Genomic DNA, 23,884 nt, shown 5'->3' with positions numbered 1-23,884 from the left:
GAAACAACTCTCCACATCGTTTTGCGGTGCCCTAATTACAATGACTTGAGGGCAAGATTAATCTCTCCAATTCTCGGGTCCTTGGCGGGCAGGCCGGCGGATGAGCAGATTGCCTTCCTCCTGTCTGACACTCATTCTGATGTTTCATCTAAGATTGCCTGTTTCTGTTATGTTGCTCAGTTGGAAAGGAGGGAAATTGAGAATGTAAATCTTGGTTATGAGTTTTAACAATATGTGCAATAGTTGGCGTGAGGAACTTTGTGTAAGAGGTGATGGGTTTGTTTTTATGATTTTGTTTTTGTTTGTATTAAGCTGGTCGGATGACCGTGAATAAAGTACTACTACTGCTATTTTTTCCCATTATTAAAAAATCCCATAATTTACAATGACATTATGCTAACAATGGTGGATGGCAAATTTTCCAGCTGGCTGCTATCACTAATTTTGTAGCCATTGGTAGAATAGCTATTAAATTTCAATTTGAGAGTGGGATAATAGGGTCTTTCTAAAGATTTAGTAGGATGGTTTCTGGAAGCATTTGGATTGTGTGGCCAGTAATTGCCTCTATCTGTTTTACAAGCTTGGTCCAGAACATCTTAAGTAATTTATATTCCTACCAACAATGTCCCCACAATTTCCCCAACAGACAGGTTGAGTACTTGGATTAATTAATTGGATTATCTCTGATATGAGTCATATATGCTTTTAGTTTACACTACAAACCTAAGGAAGGGCTAAGTGGAGATCTCTCTCTCTCTCTCACAAACACACACACACTTTTCTTTTTTCTTTTGTTATGTGTGGCTCCTATAGGAGAGACCCGGCTGACCTCTGGAGAGCTAGTTTGGTGTAGTGGTTAAGTGTGCGGACTCTTATCTGGGAGAACCGGGTTTGATTCCCCACTCCTCCACTTGCACCTGCTAGCATGGCCTTGGGTCAGCCATAGCTCAGGCAGAGGTTGTCCTTGAAAGGGCAGCTGCTGTGAGAGCCCTCTCCAGCCCCACCCACCTCCAGGGTGTTTGTTGTGGGGGAGGAAGGTAAAGGAGATTGTGAGCCGCTTTGAGACTCTTCGGAGTGGAGGGCGGGATATAAATCCAATATCTTCTTCTTCTTCTTCTTCTTCTTCTTCTTCTTCTTCTTCTTCTTCTTCTTCTTCTTCTTCTTCTTCTCTCCAGTTATAGATAGATAGATAGATAATTTTTTATTTGTATCCCGCCCTCCCCGCCGAGCTTTGCTCTGTGCAACGTCTTATGTCCAAGCTTTGCTCTGTGCAACGTCCACATCAAGTGTCTCGGTTCTCTGTGTTCTTCTCTTGTCCAACTTGCTATTGCCTCTTTTTCTTTCTCTCTCCCCTCTTTGTTTTGTCTTGTTAACTTGTAATTTGTCTGTAGTTTTATTTGAGAAAGGGATGTGGATGACTTCGCCCCCACTGAAGAGAAGGATCCTTCAGGTAAGAGCCAATGCTCTGTTCTCCTTCAGTGGGAGGAAGTCATCCAGAAGTGGTTCAAGTCAAGCCAATCTTTATTGCATTAGCAACAAAATGCCATAGCAACTGAGACTCTTCGGAGTGGAGGGCGGGATATAAATCCAATATCTTCTTCTTCTTCTTCTTCCTTCACTGGCTTGCCGCCGCTACTGCGGCCCGCCCCTCCTTTCCCATCCCTTCCCTTTGCCTCCCCCCACCATGCAATGACAGCATGCGGCACTTGTGCCCTGCCTTGATCGCACTGGGGGAGGCAAAGAGAAGGGATGGGAAAGGAGGAGCGGGTGGTGGTGGTGGCAGTGAGCCGGCGAAGGAGGCACAGGTTGTCGCGGCGGGTGAATGGGCAGCACGCTGGGGGTGTGTGGAAAGGGAAGGGGTGGATGGCGGCGGCAGGCCAGTGGAGGAGGCACTGAACAGAGGGGTCCTACAGGGAGAAGGAGGGGGTTAATAGATGGGCCGTGTCCCCCCCCCCCCCGTGGCTACAGGCCTGGTAACAACATAATTTCGCTCAATGCAACCGCAAAAAACTGCTGTGCCATGGCTATAAACAACACACAGCCACGCATGAACACACACACAACACACACGCCGTTTCATTTTTTCAAATATGTAGGCAATTTGTCTTCCCAACCAGAGTTGAATAAATAAATTAAAAAGGAGGGCGGCAGCAGCGAGGGCAGCTTTGAGAGTGGGGGCGGTGAGAATAGTTGCAGAGCACAGCCGTGAGAGAGGTGGAGAGAGTGGGGCGGCGAGAGCAGCTGTGGCTGTGGGCAGAGCGGGGCAGTGAGAGCGGCAGTGGAGAGAACGGAACCGCGAGAGTGGTGGAGAGAGCGTAGCGGCAAGAGCAGGGATGGCGAGTGTAGTTGCAGTGGGGAGAGCGGGGGCAAAATAGTGCTGGGGAGAATGGGGTGGTGAGAGCAGCTGCGGCAGTGGGGAAAGTGGGGGGGCAAGAGTGCTGGAAAAAGCAGGGCAGTAAAAGGAGGGGCCATACAGGTGGAAGCGGGGTTTGGGTGCAGCAGCCTACCCCACCCCCAGGCCTAGGGTTGCCAAGTCCAATTAAAGAAAAATCTGGGGACTTTGGAGGCGGAGCCAGGAGACTTTGGGGGTGGATCCAGGAACAAGGGTGTGACAAGCATAATTGAACTCCAAGGGAGTTCTGGCCATCACATTTAAAGGGACAGCACACCTTTTTAAATGCCTTTCTTCCATAGGAAATAATGAAGGATAGGGGCACCATCTTTTGGGGCTCATAGAATTGGACCCTCAGGTCCAATTGTTTTGAAACTTGGGGGGTATTTTGGGGAGAGGCACTAGATGCTATACTAAAAATTTGGTGCCTCTACCTCAAAAAATAGCCCCCTCAGAGCCCCCAATACCCACGGATCAATTCCCTATTATTCCCTATGGGAATTGTTCTCCATAGGGAATAATAGAGTGCCCAGTAGACATTTCCCTCCCCCCCACGCTTTCTAAAGAGGGGGGGAGGGCCTCCAAACCAGGGAATCCCCTGCCCCCTCCCTCTCTCACACACAAATACTTACTAGATCTTCTTCCTACAGAACTCTATTTGCTGTGAAAACAAAAGCAAAAGAAAGGGAGGGGGCGTTCTCCATGGAAACTATTACTGACCCTTTCCAATGAAGCCCTTCCTGTTTCCTGCGCAGCCTTAAAGGCGCACATTTTAAAAACCGTTTGCAGGTTTCTAAACCTGCAGGAGTGCTACAACTACATGATGCCTACATGCATGTTCTCCCCCCCCCACTTCCGGATTTTTGGAGAGCGGGGGAGGAGGCTGCAAATTCAAGGATCCCCCGCCAGGGCGGGGGGAGGGAGGGTTGGGAAGCCTACCCAGGCCTGAGAAAGGGGCAGCTGGGCTGCTCTGCCTCACTCCAAGGCTGTCTTCCCTGCAAGAAGCCAGTCTCCATCCAGCTGTTCTCAGCTTCCCGCATCTGCAACTCAGGAAGCTGAAAGCAGCAAGGCTGGTTGGGGAGTGCCCAGCGGCACCCCGTAGGCACTGTTTGCGGGGGGGGGGGGGACAGGAGGCTTGTGGTGATGAAGGACAGTAACACAGGCAAGAAGGGGGGAAGCTCCCATCTCTCTCGCCCCCATCTCTCTGCTCTTTCTCCTTCCTACACTCTCTGCAAGAGAAACCTTCTCCCCCCCACTCTTTTCAGCATAATGTTCAATGGAGAGCAGCATTCCCCATGGACTTTATTATCTTCTATTTCTACAAGTGCTGCAAGTGCTCTCTGACGTCAGTTTACTGCCACACTACCGTTTGCTGGCATGCTGCAGTAGGGCAAATGGCGATTCTCAAACCTTATTGAAAGCAAAGCGTTTCAAGCACTGGCGGCAACACAGGCAGCCAATCAGCATGCTGATTTAAAACCAGCTCATAAAACAATACAGCCAGTAAGGTTTTTGGCAATTGGTCACGTTGTATCAAAACCACGCCCCCGATGGGAAAAAAGCAGGAGGTGGAGATTCACCTTTCACTGGCCGCTTTTCATTCACCTTCCACTGGTAACCATTTGTGCAAGCTGCAAAGTGACATTGTATTGTAATGTGTGCGCAATTGCCTTTAGCACTGGTTCCAAAGCTAAAAGAAAAGCGACCAGTGGAAGGTGAACGTAACACAGAACTGAACCTAGGACCTGTGTAGCTGCCGCACCTGTCAGACTTCGGTCTGCTACCCATAGGAGGAATCATATACAAGCGTGGTGCTGTCTACATCTTTCAAGCAAAGGAGAACTGAGACAGCGGACTGTAAAGTGCTACCTTACAAGAGTGTTGTGAAATAACATTCTGATTTTGAAAGTACTACCTTACAAGAGTGGTGTGAAATAACTTTTTGATTTTTCTATGGACATTTAATGAATTTTGGTCTGTGATGATAATAATATAATTGCATCACTATGAATGAAATTGCTTAAGCATTTATTTGCAACATAAAAACGCAGTGGTTCATTTACAGTGTTTGCTAATCCCCAGGTGGGGGCAGGGGATCCCCCGCTTTGGAGGCCCCCCCCCTGCTTCAGGGTCATCAGAAAGCGGGGGGAGGGAAATGTCTGCTGAAAATGTCTGCTGGGGACTCCATTATTCCTTATGGAGATGGATTCCCAGAGGGTATAATGGAGAATTGATCCATAGGTACCTGGGGCTCGGGGGGGGGGCTGTTTTTTGAGGTAGAGGCACCAAATTCTCAGCATAGCATCTGGTGCCTCACCTCAAAACCCCCTCAGAGTTTCAAAAAGTTTGGACTGGGGGATCCGATTCTATGAGCCCCCAAAGAAGGTTCCCCTATCCTTCATTGTTTCCCATGGCGGGAAGGCATTTAAAAGGCATGCGGTCCTTTTAAATGTGATGGCCAGGACTCCCTTTAGAGTTCAATTATGCTTGTCACAACCTTGCTCCTGGTCCCACCCCCAAAGACTCCTGGTTCCACCCCCAAAGACTCCTGGCTCCACCCCCAATGTCTCCTGGCTCCACCCCCAAAGTCCCCAGATATTTCTTGAATTGGGCTTGGCAACCCTAACACACGCATGCATGCACACATTCCACCAATATTTAAGGGTGGAAGTACTGCCTGGCTGGTCTGAAACAGACGTCTGATAATTCTCCAGGTGGTGACAGTGAGTCTCCCTAAGGCAGGGGTGTCGAACTCATTTGTTATGAGGGCTGAATCTGACATAAATGAGACCTTGTTGGGCAGGGTCATGTGTGCCATAAATGTAATGCCAGGTATACGAGATATAAACTTTATTAAGGACTTTATTGCAGCTGGTGCAGAATGCCGCGGCCCGGCTGTTATTAGGTCTCCCAAAGCGGGAACACATTCAGCCGGGTCTTCGGACCCTGCACTGGCTTCCAGTAATATACCGAGTCCGGTACAAGGTGCTGGTTATCACCTTTAAAGCCCTATATGGCTTGGGACCTGCCTACCTGAAGGACCGTCTTTCCCCGCACGTTCCCCAGAGAGTACTGAGGTCGGGAACACAAAATCTCCTTACCATCCCTGGGCCGAAGGAAGCCCGCTTGAAGTCCACCAGAGAAAGGGCTTTCTCTGTTATGGCCCCTACATGGTGGAATCAGCTGCCGGAAGAGGTGAGGGCCCTGCGGGACCTTGTTCAGTTCCGCAGGGCCTGTAAGACGACCCTCTTCCGGCTAGCCTATAACTAGCTTGAGAATTTTAATGTAACTTGCTGGATTTCTTTTATATACAGTTGTAATATTTATTAATGTGTATTAATAACTAAGGTTTTATCTGTTTTATCTGTTTTAAATACGGATCCCTTTATATGTTTAACTATTGTAATTTTGTTGGATCTACTATTGGAAGCCGCCCTGAGCCACTTGTGGGAAGGGCGGGATACAAATCTTAAATAAATAAATAAATAAATAAATAAATAAATAAATAAAAGGATACAGACAAATGCAATGTTTTTTTTCAAAACTTAAAACATGCTAAAAATATGTTTTGTTTATTTAACAGTCTCTGATAACTGACACCTCTTGCTCTGAATTATTGCGTCAAAATCTGGAGATGATGTCTGTGCTGTAGCAACCTTAAGTATGCTGTTCAGGTGTTGTTCAGATGTGTATTTGTAAGTTGTAAACCTACTTTTGATTTACTGATATTCATTCCAGAAATCTTAATGTCAATGCTTGGAGCCTAAGACCTAGAGGAAAACATAAAATGGCTGGGAATTATGAGCTTTTGTACATAAATTGTTTCTTGTGATGGCACAAGAACATGTGAATGCACCATGGCACACAGACTGAGAACTATGTGTTTGTCTACAAAACTATAGTCTTCGCCAGAGAAATAACTACAAATCCTATGATGCAGAGACAGCAATGTACAGTGGTCAGTATCAGCTTATTTATATGGGAAGCCTAGGTTAAAATCCCCAGTCTACATAGGAAATGTGCTGGGTGAACTTGGTCTGGATACACACTCTCAGCATAATGCACCTCGCTGGCTTGTTATTCCTCATCTAAATAGTTCACATTGCTTTCCTAGTGAGAAAGACTGGATCATGAAGGCATGAATTCAGAGAAAAGGGAGAGGCAAACCCCAGTTGCACCCAGGAGAGGCCTGGCATAATAAGCCAACAACTCTCTCTCTCTCTCTCTCTCTCACACACACACACACACACACACACAAGGGCCTAATAGGAGTCCTCTGGGGGCCTGATTTCACTTTCAGGCTGCATGTTTGACACCTTTGCTGTACGGAGTTCAAACGGCCAAAGCTTGTAAACACACATACAGGACTCCAGAAAAACATTTCGAAATTTGTAACAGTAGTGGAAAGCTTCTATTTTTGTCCTCTTCCTCCAAGAAGGGGAAATGTGCAACCTGATACCAGCATCATTTAAAGTGTGTGTCTGTTTTTAAAGGCTTGGAAGCGAATTAAAAGGAGGAGAGGAAAATATTCCTCTGAAAAACCACTCTTGGAAACCACGGAGATACAGTGGAGTGACAGCAGAATGCTTGGAAAAGGATGTGGAAGGAATTAAAAAATCCAATGGGAAAGTGAGGTAAGTGCACAAGTGAATATAGAGGTAAGTGCACAAGTGAATATAGAAGCAAGTTTTTGAAGCGGAGGTGGGAGGTGAGAGCCATAGTAAACATAAATGTGGAAAGAACCAATGGGTGTTTTTACATTCAGTCTGATCCAGAGTTTTAGAGTCTTCAAATCACCTGCCACTGTTCCGCTTTAATTATTTGCCTTTCACATTTGTGGATTTGCTCTGCTCATTTTGTGTAGCCAGGCTTCTATATTGCCTACTGAAAGCATTTCAATTTGGGGGGGCGGAGTGTCTCTGATCAGAAGGCAGCCGGAATACCAGTGCTTAGTTAAATGTTTACGATTGCTTGGAAATCATGTCAGCACTACAAAAACAATACAAATTTAAATTTCAAGATGAGGCAAGCAATGATATGTAAAAATTTCAAGTGCTGTCAGTTCTCATGCAAATTACTGTTTGCGAGGAGTCTTTTAAAATGCATGAAAACTTCTACAATACAAGTTTGAAACGCCTATAGAGAAATGACCGGATCAAAACTAGTTTTGAGAAGAATGTTGTAGCAGCAGCGCCGGAACCCATCTCACCAAAACAAATGTAGATGCTTCGGGCAGCAATGATGCAAAACAGTTGTGAGAACGTTAGGTAGTGTAAAAGGTTAGTTTCCAATGCAGTGATAGAGAGTCACAAACTGTCAGTGCAAAAACACCCAATGTCTTCTCAGCATTTTGCACAGGAGAATGACAAGACAAGACATTAAGATCATGGCCTAAGACATTTTTCTCCTATACCCATTTCTTCAAAACAACTATCCTGATGAAAAGTTTTGGAGAACTCAAACACTTGCACACTCTATTCATAAAAGTGGCTTTAAATTTGGGGTTTTGTTTTGGACCAGTGTGAGTACCCGCAAATTCTTTGTACCAAAGAATGTTTACTAGGAGGATGAGGTGTATATCAGAATACTGTGACCAATAGATTAACTTTGTCATAATGCATTGTCTTTATTTTCTTTATTACATGTTCTCTCAGGCCAGGCAACTGGAATGTTTATGGCAGACAGAAAGTAAGCAGTGATCCAAACTTTAATATTATTAGGTTCAAAAAGCCCATTCCTCTTTTAGTATATAATAATTGATTATTAAAGTTAGACTTTTTTTTAGTTTCATCCCCCTCCCCCCCACCAGGGGTGTTCAAATGTAATACAGCAAAGCACTCCTGTGTTATGTAGAAGGGAAAGCTGTGTTAGGTGCAGATTCTGTCAGCAAAGCAGTATGAGAACAAGAGAATGATACCATTCAGCATGCTAGGTTAAGAACATAAGAGAAGCCCTGTTGGATCAGGCCAATGGCCCATCCAGTCCAACACTCTGTCACATAGTAGCCAAAAACTCAAGTGCCATCAGGAGGTCCACCAGTGGGGCCAGGACACTAAAAGCCCTCCTACTGTTGCCTCCCCCTCCAGCACCAAGAATACAGAGCATCACTTGTCCCAGACAGAGAGTTCTAAGGCCTTGTGGCCAATAGCCACTGATGGAACTCTGCTCCATATGTTTTTCCAATCCTCTCTTGAAGCTGTCTATGCTTGTAGCTGCCACCACCTTCTGTGTCAGTGAACCACAGGTTAGATTGGTTAGATCCTACTATCACTCCCTTCCATTGCGCAGGATTCCTAGCATAAGGGAGTTATTGGATCTGAAGCACAGAAGCTAATATTGAACCAGGCAGTTCTGTTTGTGCTTGCTGGAACTCCAAAGACTGAAGTTTGCTTCAGGTTGATTGACGCAATGTGCTTGTAATGTAGTTAGGGCTGCTGATGGGGGGGACTACAGGTACAAAATGCAAGGGTTCAGGTGTCTTTGGGAAGTCAGGAAAAGTGCCAGGAGGGTAAAGGCTACAGCCCTGTATCCGGTGTTTCTTTCTAGCAATTTATTGTCTCCACTTTATAATAATAAAGACTAAAAAACAGATCGATAAAACCAAGCGGATATAACCGAGTCCCTTCTCCATAAGGAGGAAAGCTTTTTCCTGAAGGTCTGATTTCCCTTGATGTCCTTCTAGAACCAGATGTTTTCTGATCTGCTGCAGTTCCTCACTCAGCTGTTTCAAAAGCACCAGACTGTTTATATTGTCTGTTTCTGGCAAAGTAACGCCATCGATCTGCTTATTCTCCATGGATGTCTCAACTGTCACACTTCCTGTATGGAAGAAAATAAGAAGAGTAAACAGGTCAAGAAAAGGATGGTTAAAAACAGAAAGTGTTTGAGAATAAAGAACTGCTGTCAGCTACAACATAGTATGGAGTGGTAGCACATCTTTCACCCCTATATCTGCACTCGCTTTGATACCAAAATGAGTTATTCAGTTTCAGGCAGAACTGAATATTTTCTGTTCAGGTCCTCAAACTCTGGGCTCCAGATCTCCTGGCAGGCATGTATGTAGGACCTAAAAATGACTCTACAATTACTTCTCAGATGTCCCATTCAGCAATGAAAGAATCACATCAACCAGCACTTATATTTGAATAAAGAAAAATTTACTTTCGTTTTTTGGATGACACTTCCGCCTTAGACTCCCACCAGTCCGGCTTTCATCCAGGTCATGGGACGGAGACAGTGCTGGTCACCTTAGTAGATAACCTCCAGCGGCATCTGGATCGAGGCGGCGTGGCGGTGCTGATGTTGTTGGACCTCTCGGCCGCGTTCGACACGGTCGATCATCGGCTACTGGCCCACCGGCTCGCCGACGCAGGGATTAGGGGGTTGGCCTTACAGTGGCTTTCCTCCTTCCTTGATGGGCGGGGACAAAGGGTGGCAATTGGGGGAGAGCGATCCTGGAGGCACCCACTAGTGTGCGGGGTGCCACAAGGGGCAGTTCTCTCCCCGATGTTGTTTAACATCTACATGCGCCCCCTTGCCCAGATTGCCCGGAAGTTTGGGCTTGGGTGCCATCAATATGCAGATGACACCCAGCTCTATCTGCTAATGGACGGCCGACCTGACTCCGTCCCGAAAAACCTGGACCTAGCATTGCAAGCCGTGGCAGGTTGGCTCAGACTGAGCGGGCTGAAGTTGAATCCAATGAAGACAGAGGTCCTTTGCTTGGGTCGCGGTGCCCTGGGAAGGGAAATCCCCTTGCCGGTCTTTGACGGTGTGCTGCTGAAAGCAGCCCATAAGGTCAAGAGCCTGGGGGTTCTTCTGGAGCCTTCATTATCAATGGAGGCACAGATAGCGGCCGCTGCCAAGTCCGCGTTTTTTCATCTTCGACGGGCGAAGCAGTTGGCCCCCTTCCTGGAGCGCCGTGACCTGACAATGGTGATCCATGCTACGGTCACCTCGAGATTGGATTACTGCAACGCCCTCTACATGGGGCTGCCCTTGTGCCGAACTCGGCGGCTGCAGCTGGTGCAGAACGCGGCAGCTAGGCTGTTGTTGGGGCTCCCAAGGTGGGAGCACATACAGCCGGGGCTACGCGGACTGCACTGGCTGCCGGTGGTATACCGAGTTCGTTACAAAGTGCTGGTTATCACCTTTAAAGCCCTATATGGTCGAGGACCTGCCTACCTGAGGGACCGTCTCTCCCCATATGAGCCCCAGAGAGCGCTGAGGTCAGCTGGAAAAAACCAGCTGAATATCCCTGGGCCAAGGGAGGCCAGATTAAAGGCCACCCGGGATCGGGCCTTCTCTATTGCAGCTCCACTGCTGTGGAATCAACTCCCGGAGGAGGTACGGGCCCTACGATGCTTAGATCAATTCCGTAGGGCCTGTAAGACCTACCTCTTCAAAATAGCCTTTCAACTAACGACAAGCTAGGAAGTGCCGCTGAAAATGCTTTTAGTTACTGAATTCTATTGAAGATCTAATGTTTATAGTACCATATTGTTAATGTTAATTTTAATATAATCTGTAAATTGTTTAACCATGATTTTGTAAGTATGACTTGATGTATAATGTATTTTTATGCTGTGAGCCGCCCTGAGCCTGCCTTGGCGGGGAGGGCGGGATAGAAATATAAAGTTATTATTATTATTATTATTATTATTATTATTATTATTGTATTGCCTTAATGTCTGGCTACAGTGCAAGTCCCAGATGTGGTGTGGTCCTGCCCACAGTGACGGGAACCTGATCAAGGAGCGAGGGGACCAGGAACAGAAATGGCTGCATTGGTCCCTTTCCTACAGTGGTGAGGCCTGCTACTGCTGTAGACTACTGCTGAGCCCAGGACCAAAGGAATCAGCTAGGATTTCTAGGTGCCAATAGCACAACAGCAAGGGTTGAGAGGGAGCCTTCCTGGAGTTGGGTGGGGTTCTGCACAATGTCCTCAATGTGATGTGTGATGGGGCACTGTTTGGGGGTGGGCCCCCGCTGGCCAGCTGCCTGCAGCAGGCAGAAGCCCCCAAATCCAGGGGATCCCCCGCTGGGAACTGGAGAATGGCAACCCTAGAATCAGCAGCACCTGCGACAGGAGTTGCTATTGGCCCACTGGGGAATCTTACATGTAGCCCATTAGCACACATACATTTTCCCAACAGGACAAACAGTGCTCACACCCAGACCATTTCAAGCCAGGAAAACGTCATGTGGGAAGTGTTATACCCATCTCCCATGCACCACAGTCATGACCTAAATTGCCCCATGTATCTGAGTATTCAGGAACTCTGAATGCATGTCTGCTTCACAGGAGCCAGGCTGAAACCAGGGAACACTTCCAGGTTTCAGGGCATGACATTCATCTTCTTCTGCTCTCTATACATTGGGTTGGATTCAGCACAGCTTTTCCATGGATGCCTGCATGCAACAGCTTTTGCTGTCCCCCATGGCAGTCTGAAATGCCCCCTGAAATCCTGTACCTGATGAAGAGGGGTCCCCTAAGAACAGGGTTCCAAGGGGCATTTCATGTTGACATGGGGAGGAAGGAACTGAGAGAATCACACTCCACTAGTTCTTGCACCCACAGAAACACTGCGCTGGATCTAACCCCTCTCCCATTGAAAATTGTTTCAAAAGTGTAATAATCACAGGGTTCTCTGTCTTCTTTCTCAAGGACCTGTTCATACCTTTCCTGTCCTTGAAGAAAAGGAACTTTGGTTTCTTCTCCTTGAGATACATTATCAATGCATTCTCCAGGATTCCAAGGACCATAAACATGAAGATGCCACTGAAAAACATTGCTATACAGGAAGAAAAAAAAACCACAATGTGGCAAAAGTGGTCTTCACACACAGTTTATAATGGCTCAGAACCATACTGTGTATCCATCACCATCATCACCACCATTTGTTTTTAGCATCAAAGATGACAGGATTACACAAACACATGATAACCAGTGAAAACAAATTATAAGGTAGAAGTTGGTTGATTTGGGTGTGGTTGGGATAAGCAGGGTGGAAAGTAGGCCTCGCTCCATGAGAATGAAGTATGTCAAAGATGGTAGGTAGAGCCTTTGAACAAAATTTGAGTGCAGTGGTGCCTTTCAGACCAATAAAGTTTAATTCTGAGTGTAATCTTCTGTGTGCCTATTTATATTCAGAATTAAACTTTGTTGGTTTTAAAGGTACCACTGGAGTCAGGCTTTGTCCTGTTGCTTCAGATCAACACAACTTCCCCCCTGAATCTATCTAGACAGAGCCTTTAATATAGGGTGGAGATTCCGATAAACAGATAAGGTAGGCTTATCAAAAAAATCTAATTAATGGAAATACAGTGTGAGTCAGTTAAGCAGAGTCCAATGGAGAAACATGGAGACCATACCAAATTATACGTTAATCAGTTAGCTCTTGTAAATGGTGTGTTATGCTGAGATTAGCACCTTCAGTAAGTGAGGAAACTAAGGTCAAGTTTGGAGGTTACATTGCTGGTGTTTGTGAAGGCATTCTAATTCAACATCTTTGAAGTCTCTCTTCACAGTGCTTAAGATGATTTTGGCCTTTCTCTCAGCTCATGCAGAAGTCAGTGGGTGGAACCAATGTTGCTAGCTCCTTACTCTTAGCTCAACTGAACAATGAATTGAGAGCCGTTGAGAGTTCAGATATCCAGAAGCCCCTGGTGTAAAGAACACTCTGCCAAGAACTCATATGATGCCCCTATATTATTCAGTCTGAGCCCCGCAAAATAGTGACCTATCTACGGCAATTAAAAAGGTGTAAGTATAGCAAGATAATATAAATGAAGTACTTCTAATGCTCTAAAATACTATGCCATAAATCATTGATATAACGTTTATTCATAGCAAGAACTGATCTGATGGAAACACCACAAGTGATTTGACTGGTCCTAAATGCCACAGGATAGGAGGGAAGACAGCATGGCAAAGCCCAACCATGTCAGATCTCAGAAGCTAAACAGGATTGGTATTTGGCAGAAGACCTCTAAGGAAGGCAATGGCAAACCGCCTCTCACTTTGTAAGCCCCTTGCTGAGGTCACCAGAAATTGGCTGCAACTTGATGGTATTTTACAGACAAAAATGCCACAGGAAAGTTAATCCAAATAATTCAGGTATTTTATTTACCTATAACAGGTGGAACATCTGATGTTGCTGGGAGCATCTCATTAAGAATCAATGACAAAACAGAGACTTCCAGAATCAGCGTTACTTTGAATGCAATCATGTCTCCAGGAGACACAGATGTAAAAGAAATAGCTATATCCAGCAAAAAGAGAGTGAAGGTTGGAAGGATCAGAACGAGCACATATAAAACCGACCTCCTCTTCATTGAAATCTGTCAAAAATGACAAAAAAATCATTATCATAAAAGAGAATCTATTTTGTCATTTGTAATAAGAGATTCAGTTCTTAGCATTCTTACAGGGCCGTCAAAGAAGGAGTCTTTCTGAGTCCACTAAGTCAATGTGTGTAACTCTGATTAGGATGGCACTGCAAGGATTAGCAAATCCATAGTATCCCTTTTTTCCTGAAATATTCCTTAATTCCCAGTTTGATATACTGGAGGACAGGAGTGTCAAACATGTGGCTCGGGGGTCAGATCAGGCCGCTGGAGGGGTCCTATCAGGCCCATGAGCCAATCAAAATAAGGTTTGCAACTTACAGATACACCTGAACAGCGTACTTAACAACACCTGAACAGCATACTCAAGAATGCTACAGCACAGACATTGTCTCCAGTTTTTGATGCAATAATTCAGAACAAGAGATGTCAATTATCAGAGACTGTTAAAAAATATTGTAAGAGTGCTAATGTTTTAAGTTTTTTTTTTTTAATCTTTGTTTGTCTGTGCCCACTATTCTGGCATTACATTTTATGATGCGCATGGCCTGGCCTGACAAGGCCTCATTTATGTCAGATCTGGCCCTCATAACAAATTAGTTCCACACCCCTGTTCAGGAGATCCCTGGAGCCACTGGTAGGCCCTTAGGTAGGAATGGTAGGTAGGGTTGCCAACACCAGCTCTGGAAATTCCTGAGGATTATGGCAGTGCCTAGGGAGGGCAAAGTTTAGAGAGGGGAGGGAGCTCTGCAGGGATGTGGGGACTGTCAAATATGTGTTGGGAAATTGCTGGAGATTTGGGGGTGAAACCTGAGGATGATGGAGTCTGGGGAGGAGCAGGAACTCAGTGGGGCATAATGCCATAAAATCCACCCTCCAAAATAGTCATTTTTTTCCTAAGGAAAGTTACCTCTGTAGTCTATGGATCAGTTGTAATTCTGGAAGAATGTCAGGTCTACCCAGAGCTTGGCAACCCTAGCATGTAAGGCTACATAAGAACATAAGAGAAGCCATGTTGGATCAGGCCAATGGCCCATCCAATCCAACACTCTGTGTCACACAGTGGCCAAAAAAATTTATATATACACACACACTGTGGCTAATAGCCGCTGATGGTCCTCTGCTCCATATTTTTATCTAAACCCCTCTTGAAGGTGGCCATGCTTGTGGCCGCCACCACCTCCTGTGGCAGTGAATTCCACATGTTAATCACCCTTTGGGTGAAGAAGTACTTCCTTTTATCCGTTTTAACCTGTCTGCTCAGCAATTTCATCGAATGCCCACGAGTTCTTGTATTGTGAGAAAGGGAGAAAAGTACCTCTTTCTCTACTTTCTCCATCCCATGCATTATCTTGTAAACCTCTATCATGTCACCCCGCAGTCGACGTTTCTCCAAGCTAAAGAGTCCCAAGCATTTCAACCTTTCTTCATAGGGAAAGTGCTCCAGCCCTTTAATCATTCTAGTTGCCCTTCTCTGGACTTTCTCCAATGCTATAATATCCTTTTTGAGGTGCGGCGACCAGAACTGCACACAGTACTCCAAATGAGACCGCACCATCGATTTATACAGGGGCATTATGATACTGGCTGATTTGTTTTCAATTCCCTTCCTAATAATTCCCAGCATGGCGTTGGCCTTTTTTATTGCAAACGCACACTGTCTTGACATTTTCAGTGAGTTATCCACCACGACCCCAAGATCTTTCTCTTGGTCAGTCTCTGCAAGTTCACACCCCATTTTGTGAGGCCACATAGGGTCACATCCAGATCATAGTCTAGCCCCTCCAGCTTCTGCCCTTCCTATGAGGTCATTCTTTCCCATCAAACAAATTATAAATGTACATTTCCTACCTCATATCACTCAACTTTTGGGGGAAAAAACCTCCCAAAATTGCCTTCAGGTTTTTCCTCAGTGTTAAAGATAAACATTCACTTTGAAGACCCATAAGAGGACACCAGCCAACAGCAGTCCTGACCATCTTTCAACCCACATCTGGCCTCTAGCCTTTAATATCTTTCCAGGTAACTGTATAGTTGAGTCTTTGTGGTCTATCAGGAGAAATGGAAGTCCTAGAGCATTTACTCTCCCTAGGCGCTTTAGGATTTCCATTTCTCCTAGACGTTATGGCTTCTTCAGAGGAACTGATCTCTGGAGATGAGTTGTAATTCCCCATCGCTGCAGCACTGAAGCCTGAGGATGATGAAATTATTGGAGCCAGACAGCCAGAGCTTGGGGACTTGGGAACAAGTGGCAGCAGGATCCAAAACCCTGCTGCTTTGCTCCAATCATAGGCCCCTTACTGGTTTGAATGGACCAATCAAATGTTTGCGTGGGAACATGGGTGTGTATATAGTTGGCTCTGTGGGCCCAATTTAGCAGTCTTATGCTTAGCCTTACCATGTAATCACTAATGAGCTGATGTTTCACTACCGCCTTGCCTCATTGATCCATAGAACCCACTATATTATAGCACCCTTGGCCAAACTGGGCGAGGGGGTTCATATAGATGTTAAAGAGCATCGGGGAGAGGACAGCCCCCTGAGGGACACCACAATCCAACGGATATCACGGATAAATCCTCTCCCCCAGCACCACCCTCTGTACCCAACCATGGAGAAAGAAGGAGAGCCACCGCAAGACCGATTCCTAAATCGCCACATCAGTGAGGCAGTGAGTCAAAAGATCATGATTAACTGTATCAAACCCTGCTGTCAAATCAAGGAGCAGCAACAGTGCCGACGCGCCTCGAAAGCAATAACAATCAAGAATACTATAAAGGAGTATTTTTTTCCTCTGCTTTTTGCAGAGGTATTATTAATATGTCTTCAAAACATTTAGAATATGTTGCTGCTAAGCCATCTGGTTCAGGAGGTTTGTCTTTTAAAAGTTTTTTTTTTAATAGTGTGCTTGATTTCTTGTGTTGTTATCACTTGTTTTAATCAGTTGAAAATCTTTTAAATGATGTCCTGAATATTTTTCCATTTCTTTATCATCTATATATTTTTCTTTGTGAAGATTAAAAAATGTATTTGCTCAAGCGTTTCTTGTTCCGAGTAGAGTATATCTTCCCAGTTTATTAGCAAATTCAAAATATCTTTGTTTTTCTGCATTTCTTCTGCTAATAAGTTTAATCGATTCTTTGGTTCATCTCCTTCAGTTTCTTCTCATTGCTAGTAATTTTGTGTTCTTGTTCCAACACCTTTATCTTGTCTTTTATTTTCTTTATAGAGTCTTGTTTCTCTTTATATTTCTTGCAGCTATTGCCAATAGAGTTCCTTTGATGTGGGCTTTACTGGCGTCCCATATTGTTGTGGTGGTGGTTTCATTGGCACTGTTATTGAAGTATTCTATCAAGTCCTTCTTACATTTTTATTTTATTTAGTCTTGTAATAGAAGTGTATCATTTAATCTCCATCTTCTTTCACTCTTATTTCCATTCCTCCAGATTAGCTCTATGATTATGATCCACTAAAGCCTTAGGCAAAATTTCAGCTCTCTCAACTTTTGTAATTAAGGTTTTTTGATATTTAGCTCATGTCTATTCTTGAGTATGACTGGTACCTATCAGAGAAATACGTAAAGTCTCTTTCATCTGAATGGAGTGTTCACCAGGGATCTTCTCTCTCTTCTAAAGTATTTAAATACATTTTTGGGAGTTTCCCTCCAAGTTTTTTAGTCCTTTCTTTGGATCTAAGACTCCATTCATGTATACAAAAATTAGAATTTTGTCTTCTTTAATGTCTAGTAATGTTTGATATAAGTTTTCAATTAATCCATTTTTGTTATCATTTGGGGCATATGTTGATATCAATGCCCATATTTGTTCTTCTGGTAATCTTCAAAACCAGATATCTTCCACTCTTGTACTTTGATTCTTCAAGGAATTCCAAACTTTTGGTTGTCTTTATTGCGTGTCTTTTGCAGCTTGATAATTCCTATAGCATATGTCTATTTGCAATTTTTGTCCACTTCCAACTATAATTGTTATTGTTGATATTGTAAAAAACAACAACAACACTTATTGGGAGTTTCTTAATCATTGCTATTGCTCTCTGTAATTTTGGAATTACAATAATTTTAAAAATATTTTTGCAATTTTGAATCATATCTGCCCCTTTATTATTCCTTCTTATATATTCTATAATTATTTTCAGACCTGTGGTACTCAGTACTTCCTTTTTTCTTTCTAGGTCATATTTCCTCCAGTTCTCTGAAACACTTGGAAAGGTTATCAAAGATTTCAGGTTTTCACGGCTGGTAACATCATTAGGGTTTGTAGAATCTTTCGGGCTCAAGTGCCGTGTTCTACTGGAGAAAGTTTTCCTTCCAGACGTTTCGTTCTCAGCTGTGGAGAACATCCTCAGTGGCGTTGCAGCCGGAGCAGGTGCTCTGACCTTCTTGGCTGCTGTGCGTTGAGTGGGGCCAGGGCTGCTGGAGAGCTGCTATTTCTAGGCTGGAGGGGGTGTGATGAAAGGGAAATTGGTTTGTGGATGTGCCCATTGTTTGGTGGGGCTTCCTGGAAGGGTCGTGATAAGGAAACTGGCTGTTGAATGCGACCGTTGTTCTGTGTTGATTGCTGGGAGGGTAGGAAGGGGTTTGAAGATAAGGAAGATGGTTGTTGACTGTGCTGATTGTTCTTGGAAAGGTTCATCGTTATCAGAGCAATATTGTCCGCCTGTCAACTGATTTAATTACTGTGAACAGCCCTGAGAGCTACTGTGGCTAAAAAGTGGTATGCAAGTCCTGCAAACCAACCATCCATCACCAATTTCAATGCATGTTTATTTGGAAGTAAATCTCAGTGTGTTCCACAGCTGCTCTTGTCAAGTAAGTATGCATAGAATAGCAGTCCCCAAGTGATAAATCTGTTTGTCTGCTTTGTAGCCTGCTTTCAGTTCCATGGGAGAAAGAACAGTGAGAAATGACATCAATGAATAAATGTCTCTTAGTTATTTAAGATCAAAATGCACAATCGTGACAGATAATAAAGCATAGGTTTTTAAACGAGGCGATCCCTTTTTTCTTTACTCAAAAAAGCAGTATATATATAGAAAAACCAACCTTTACTTCATACATGGAGATACAGATGTGTAAGGATACCACAACTCAGAGTTATGCAAATATATGTTTTTGTGTTATTCCCACATTTCTAGCATAAGAATGCATTCATAATAAATACCTCATATGTGACTGTACTGAAGGTCGCCGTATCATAAGTCAGTGGTTGCTGTATGATCCTCACATTTACAAATTTCCATTCCCCACTTGTGAGGTAATTCTGACGACTATCTTGGTTTGTCTTGTTGGAAGTTTTAGTGCTCTTCATTAATACCTCCTTATCTAGAGTCAACAGAAGACAAAGGTTTGCCACCTTGGGAACAAATGACTATCATGTGAATCCTGAATTAGGGTTGCCAGGCTTCAGGTCCCAGAGGCGATTCCCCCAGTTTTGGGGGCTTCTCCCTGCCCCCAAACAGTAATGTTACATGGTGACATCATATCAAGGATGTTACATGGTGACACTATGATTTGAGGACAAAACTGTATGGTCTGGAGTTGGTTTTACGATAAAGTTTTGCCCCAAAACCCAGAACATCGCTGTGTGACGTCCCTGATTTGATGACATCAGTTCTGGGTGACATCATCATGTTGTGAACATCCCGGAATGCCCCCCAACACCCCCCCCATGGAGTGATGAAAGGACCCAGCGACCCTACTAGACCTGAATGTATAAAATGTCTATAGAACGTTAAACCCATAGAGATTATTCTTGTCGTAATATTATTCTTGTCAGAATAATAAAGAGCATTCTTGTATTTTCCTGCTCAAATTGCATATGAGAGCATGGTATAGAATTACAGTGAAATTTGTCGTGAGGTGTTAACAGTAAAATGACTGATCATGGTTAATAACCCATTTCAGTAACTAATTTTGGGGGTTCCTAACACTTGTGACATTGGAGTATGTGGATGAGGGAGCAGCAAATGTACAAGAAAGAGCAGTTATATGGATAATAGAGGAAAGTGTGTAGGTACTGAAGGAAAAAAGAATGATGGATAGACTGAAAGATGCTCACAGGATGCAGAGGTTGCAGACACAGGTAAGAAAGGGGTGAAGTTTGGAGATGCATATAAATCAAGCGTAGGTACAGGATGAAGGGAATATTAATTTTTTTTTAGATGACTGAGGAGAGGAAAATTGAAAATTATTACAGCCCAGAGAAATATGACCATGCTTAGCTGGTTTACCTATATGGATAGAAGACATCAAAGTTAAATTGCATTTTTGTTCATCAAAAGGAAATGCATGGACGTCCAGACTGCAGGATGAGGTGAGTCGATAGACTTGGAATGCAAAAACATCACCGTTGTATGAGAAGCTAACAAAGGGGCTGGATGTGAATTTGTCTTCATCTGCCCTAAAGACATGGGATTATAATTAGGACAAGATTTGTATTTTGCACATATTAGACAATCCAGTGTTTTGGTTTCTAAGGTAGTTTTCGCACTGACCTTATTCCGGAGCGACGTCCCTCTTCACCGCGCAGCGTCTGTGCGGAATTCGCACTAATTGCTCCGCAGAACCCGGAAGAGCCACGGCTTTTGCGTCGCAAATGTAAACTGGTTTTTGGCGGTTTACATTTGTGACGCAGAAGCCGCGGCTCTTCCGGGTTCTGCGGAGCAATTAGTGCGAAATCCGCGCAGATGCTGCGCGGTGAAGAGGGACGTCGCTCCGGAATAAGGTCAGTGCAAAAACGACCTATATGAACAATCTCCACATCTATGCAACCATCAGTAAAGGATAAACATACAAACCAAGAGACTTAACGTATTATTTTTCAAGTAGGACAACTGTCAATTTTAAATCTAAGTTTTGAATTGTACTGCTACCATAAAACAATTCTGAGACTACTCAGTAACAACAATGTTATTCTAAAACTGAAATGAAACATCACCTAAATGTCTGAAAAAAAGTCAAACCATATTGTAAAGATTGATAGTGATAAAATAAGAATTTGGGCAGTAAAATGAAATTTGAGTTTCACTTCAAACTGAAATTTCACCTCAATTTGAAATTTCATTACCAGCACCAAATGCTTGGGGGTTATATTATTTATCATATGGCAGAGTTACACACAGAAAGTATATAATATAAAATATGTAACTAAATTGATACAACTGGTATTCAGACCGATTGAGCAATCCCCCTAAATACTTATGTCTAAACTGGGGGTTGCAATTAAGTGTGTATGTTGAAATTCAGTACTTGAATCTGAGCTATTGAATCTGTAAATTCAAAATTATTTTCCAACTCTAGTTTATTCCCATTTCATAGAAGGGGAACTGAAGAGGGGATAGAGATTAGAGCAGAAGCCATCCAATTTAGCTTTAGCTAAGTAGACACTTAAACATAGGTCCAAGCTCCAAATGTTATCTGAGGTCTGGAAAAACTTGTGGCCACCAACCAAAATACAGACCACTAGTTATGTACTATGACCTGTCAAACATTCAATATCTCCCAGCCTTACAAAGACAATAAAAAAGGTGAATTACCAAATGGGCTGAGGAAACTGGTGGATTTGTCTTGGTGGATCACAAGATATTTAGACTTCTCATCCCAGATCTTTGATATCTGTTTTTCTATTACTGCAAAGAGGCATTACATTTCTTTTATGCATCTTATACATGTGTTTGTGCGTGTGCAGTATCACTACTACAGAATACTCATTTTTTTTTCTTGTGAAAAGGGTTGGGATAGAAGAGATATCTTTGAAGTTGATATTTAAATTAAATTTCAGAAAAGTGAGCTCTGATTCTATTTTAAATAACAGCCACATAGAACAACTTTTCTTTTCCCCAGGTGTTTGAGGGAAAAAATCACTTCTAAACAATATACCAAGTTAAAGTTATTAAACTCAAGTATCTAAAACATTTAGTTAACTCTGTGATAAAATTATGAATGCTTTGTATTAAAAAAAATATATTAGATTCGATTTCGGTCAAGGCAAGTACACCAAAAGTAAGGTCAAACCTTGGTGCAAAATTCACAGGATCTTCCAAGAGTCCCAGTTAACACTGCCTATATTTCTCATTTCATGACCAGTATTGTTAACCTCTGGCTATTATTTTAGGATTTCCAGTGTCTGGACATGAGAATGGTCATTTGAACTCAGTTTATATGGTTTGCAGCAATCACATAAATTGACCTGCAGCCTGAAAATAATGAGAAAATGAAATGAAAACCACCTTACCGTTCATCTATGTGGATGTCAGGCATCCAAAAGAGGTTCACAGGAAGAGTGATCTTTGTAATGTTACAGAAATCTGAGGGATTCCAGAAGACAAAGTCATTTTTCCAGACCTAGTGGAAGTGAAAAAGATGTAAATGACTAGCTTGAGAAGCATAGTTCGCATTCTCCTGGAGGACTAATCTGATTGGCATTTACTGGGGAAGAGAAAAGTGCAGCTTACCACATTGAGCCAAAAATAGAATGTGACCACCTGCAGTTTTTCTTTCTGAAAAAAGGGAAAATATGAATATATCTTGAGAGAGAGATGCTGCACTAAGTGGGGACAAAGAAAACGAGCCCTCCAAAAATTATTTGCCTTCTCTTGAGTGACAAATTTCTTTGGAGGCACTGCTAGATCATCAGAGCTGCAAGTGCAGCTGCTGAACAAGCGAATTAACTTTTTACATCCTGACATCTCACATATGTAACAGAGTTCCCCCACCACAGGCAATCTTGCCCTCTTATTGTCCTCTGTTTAATGTTTAAACTACTTCCATTGCAAACATGAGACTGAATTTTTTTTTCTTACTACAGAAAGGATGGATATTAGGGTGAAATCAAGACCAACTTCCAAAGGTTCTTTCCAGTTCCTTTTGGGCATGGTGTATAAGAAGAGTTCCTTATTAGCAGATATGTTCAAGTGCTCAGCCACATCATAATACCTACAAATCTTCTCTGGGGTGGCTTTTGAAGGGAAAGAGAAGGACAATAGTGAGATTCAATATCATTTTTTTAAAAGAAGCAGAATTCTTTTTCACCTGCTTTGCTGTCCACAGTCATTTTGAAAGCCAGTGGATAAGAAAATTGCTTTTTTTTTTTTTGTTCCACCATGAATCTATGCTCCCGTTCCCCCCACCCACAACGGATCATTCTTGATTTGGCAGCTGAGTGAAAGAGAGAGAAGTTGCAGTAATCTGTCTTACCTGACACAAAAAAGAAGAGAAAAACGATTGCAGCCGCTCTCCGCATTCTTCTGCTATTTTAAAGATTTGAAGAAGATCCAAAAGTGCTGGGCTGTCCAGCTTACTGAGGCAATGAAGTGCAATTTTTTCATATTAAGTTGACTTCTCTCTTGGCTGTGAGATAATGCATTTCGTATCTATGATTGTTACATTCACTTCCGAGCATTCAACCTATCTACTAGCTCTGGCATCTCTCAGTTTCTGCCTGCTGGCCTATCTCGCTCATAAAACCTCTAGTTTCTCATCCTCTTGATCTTAATTAAAAAGCTGCTATATTCTCCAGTATGCACTACTTACTTTGCTTTCCAGACAATAAGTGCTCCATTTAATGCACTTTGCAAATCCTCTTTGATGGCTATTACTATTGGTCCTGGATAATGCATTCTTTTGAGATTGTGATGCTGTACTTGGCTTGGTAAATATACCACTAGATATCTCTGTGCTGCTTTCCTATATCCATTTAATGTCACTTCATTCACGACCCCCAGAGTCTCTTGGGACTGTTAGTTGCTTAGAATGCCTGGAATTCTCTGTTGTAGATCCCAGCCACAATCCCATCACCTACATTTACAATTCTAAGGGATCGCCTTTCCCCATATGTTCCCCAGAGACCACTGCATTCGGGAACTCAAGACCAAGGGAGGCCAAGGGAGGCCAGACTGGGCTCTACATGGGCCAGGGCCTTCTCAGTGGCAGCACCAATGCTGTGGAATGCTCTCCCTGAGGTCATAAGAGCCCTGTGGGATCTCTTCCAATTCCACAGGGCTTGTAAAACTGAACTTCTTAAAAAGGCCTATAGCAACTAGGGGAGAAGGATGCTGCTTTTATGCTGCTGGGCAATCCCACCAGAAGGACCACCAACAGATAAATTGAAGGTCTAATACAATAGA

General features: G+C 43.5%; 1 protein-coding gene across 1 annotated transcript; it reads right to left on the bottom strand.

Moving 5' to 3' along the window:
* Positions 1 to 11,953: 11,953 nt before the first annotated feature.
* Positions 11,954 to 22,707, bottom strand: LOC132581068 (5-hydroxytryptamine receptor 3A-like). Its single transcript, XM_060252103.1, has 7 exons — positions 22,562 to 22,707; positions 22,214 to 22,258; positions 21,994 to 22,103; positions 19,991 to 20,160; positions 18,922 to 19,082; positions 13,525 to 13,735; positions 11,954 to 12,186 (listed from the first exon to the last, which is right to left on the bottom strand). Exons 1-7 carry the CDS (start codon positions 22,631 to 22,633, stop codon positions 11,954 to 11,956), a joined length of 1,002 nt encoding a protein of 333 aa, XP_060108086.1. The 5' UTR covers positions 22,634 to 22,707.
* Between the last annotated feature and the right edge of the window lie 1,177 nt (positions 22,708 to 23,884).

The sequence above is a fragment of the Heteronotia binoei genome, chromosome 13 (assembly GCF_032191835.1).
Source record: "Heteronotia binoei isolate CCM8104 ecotype False Entrance Well chromosome 13, APGP_CSIRO_Hbin_v1, whole genome shotgun sequence".
Classification (NCBI taxonomy): Eukaryota; Metazoa; Chordata; class Lepidosauria; order Squamata; family Gekkonidae; genus Heteronotia; species Heteronotia binoei.
The sequence above is the reverse complement of the archived record's forward strand: the minus strand, read 5'-3'. Positions and strand labels throughout refer to the sequence as shown.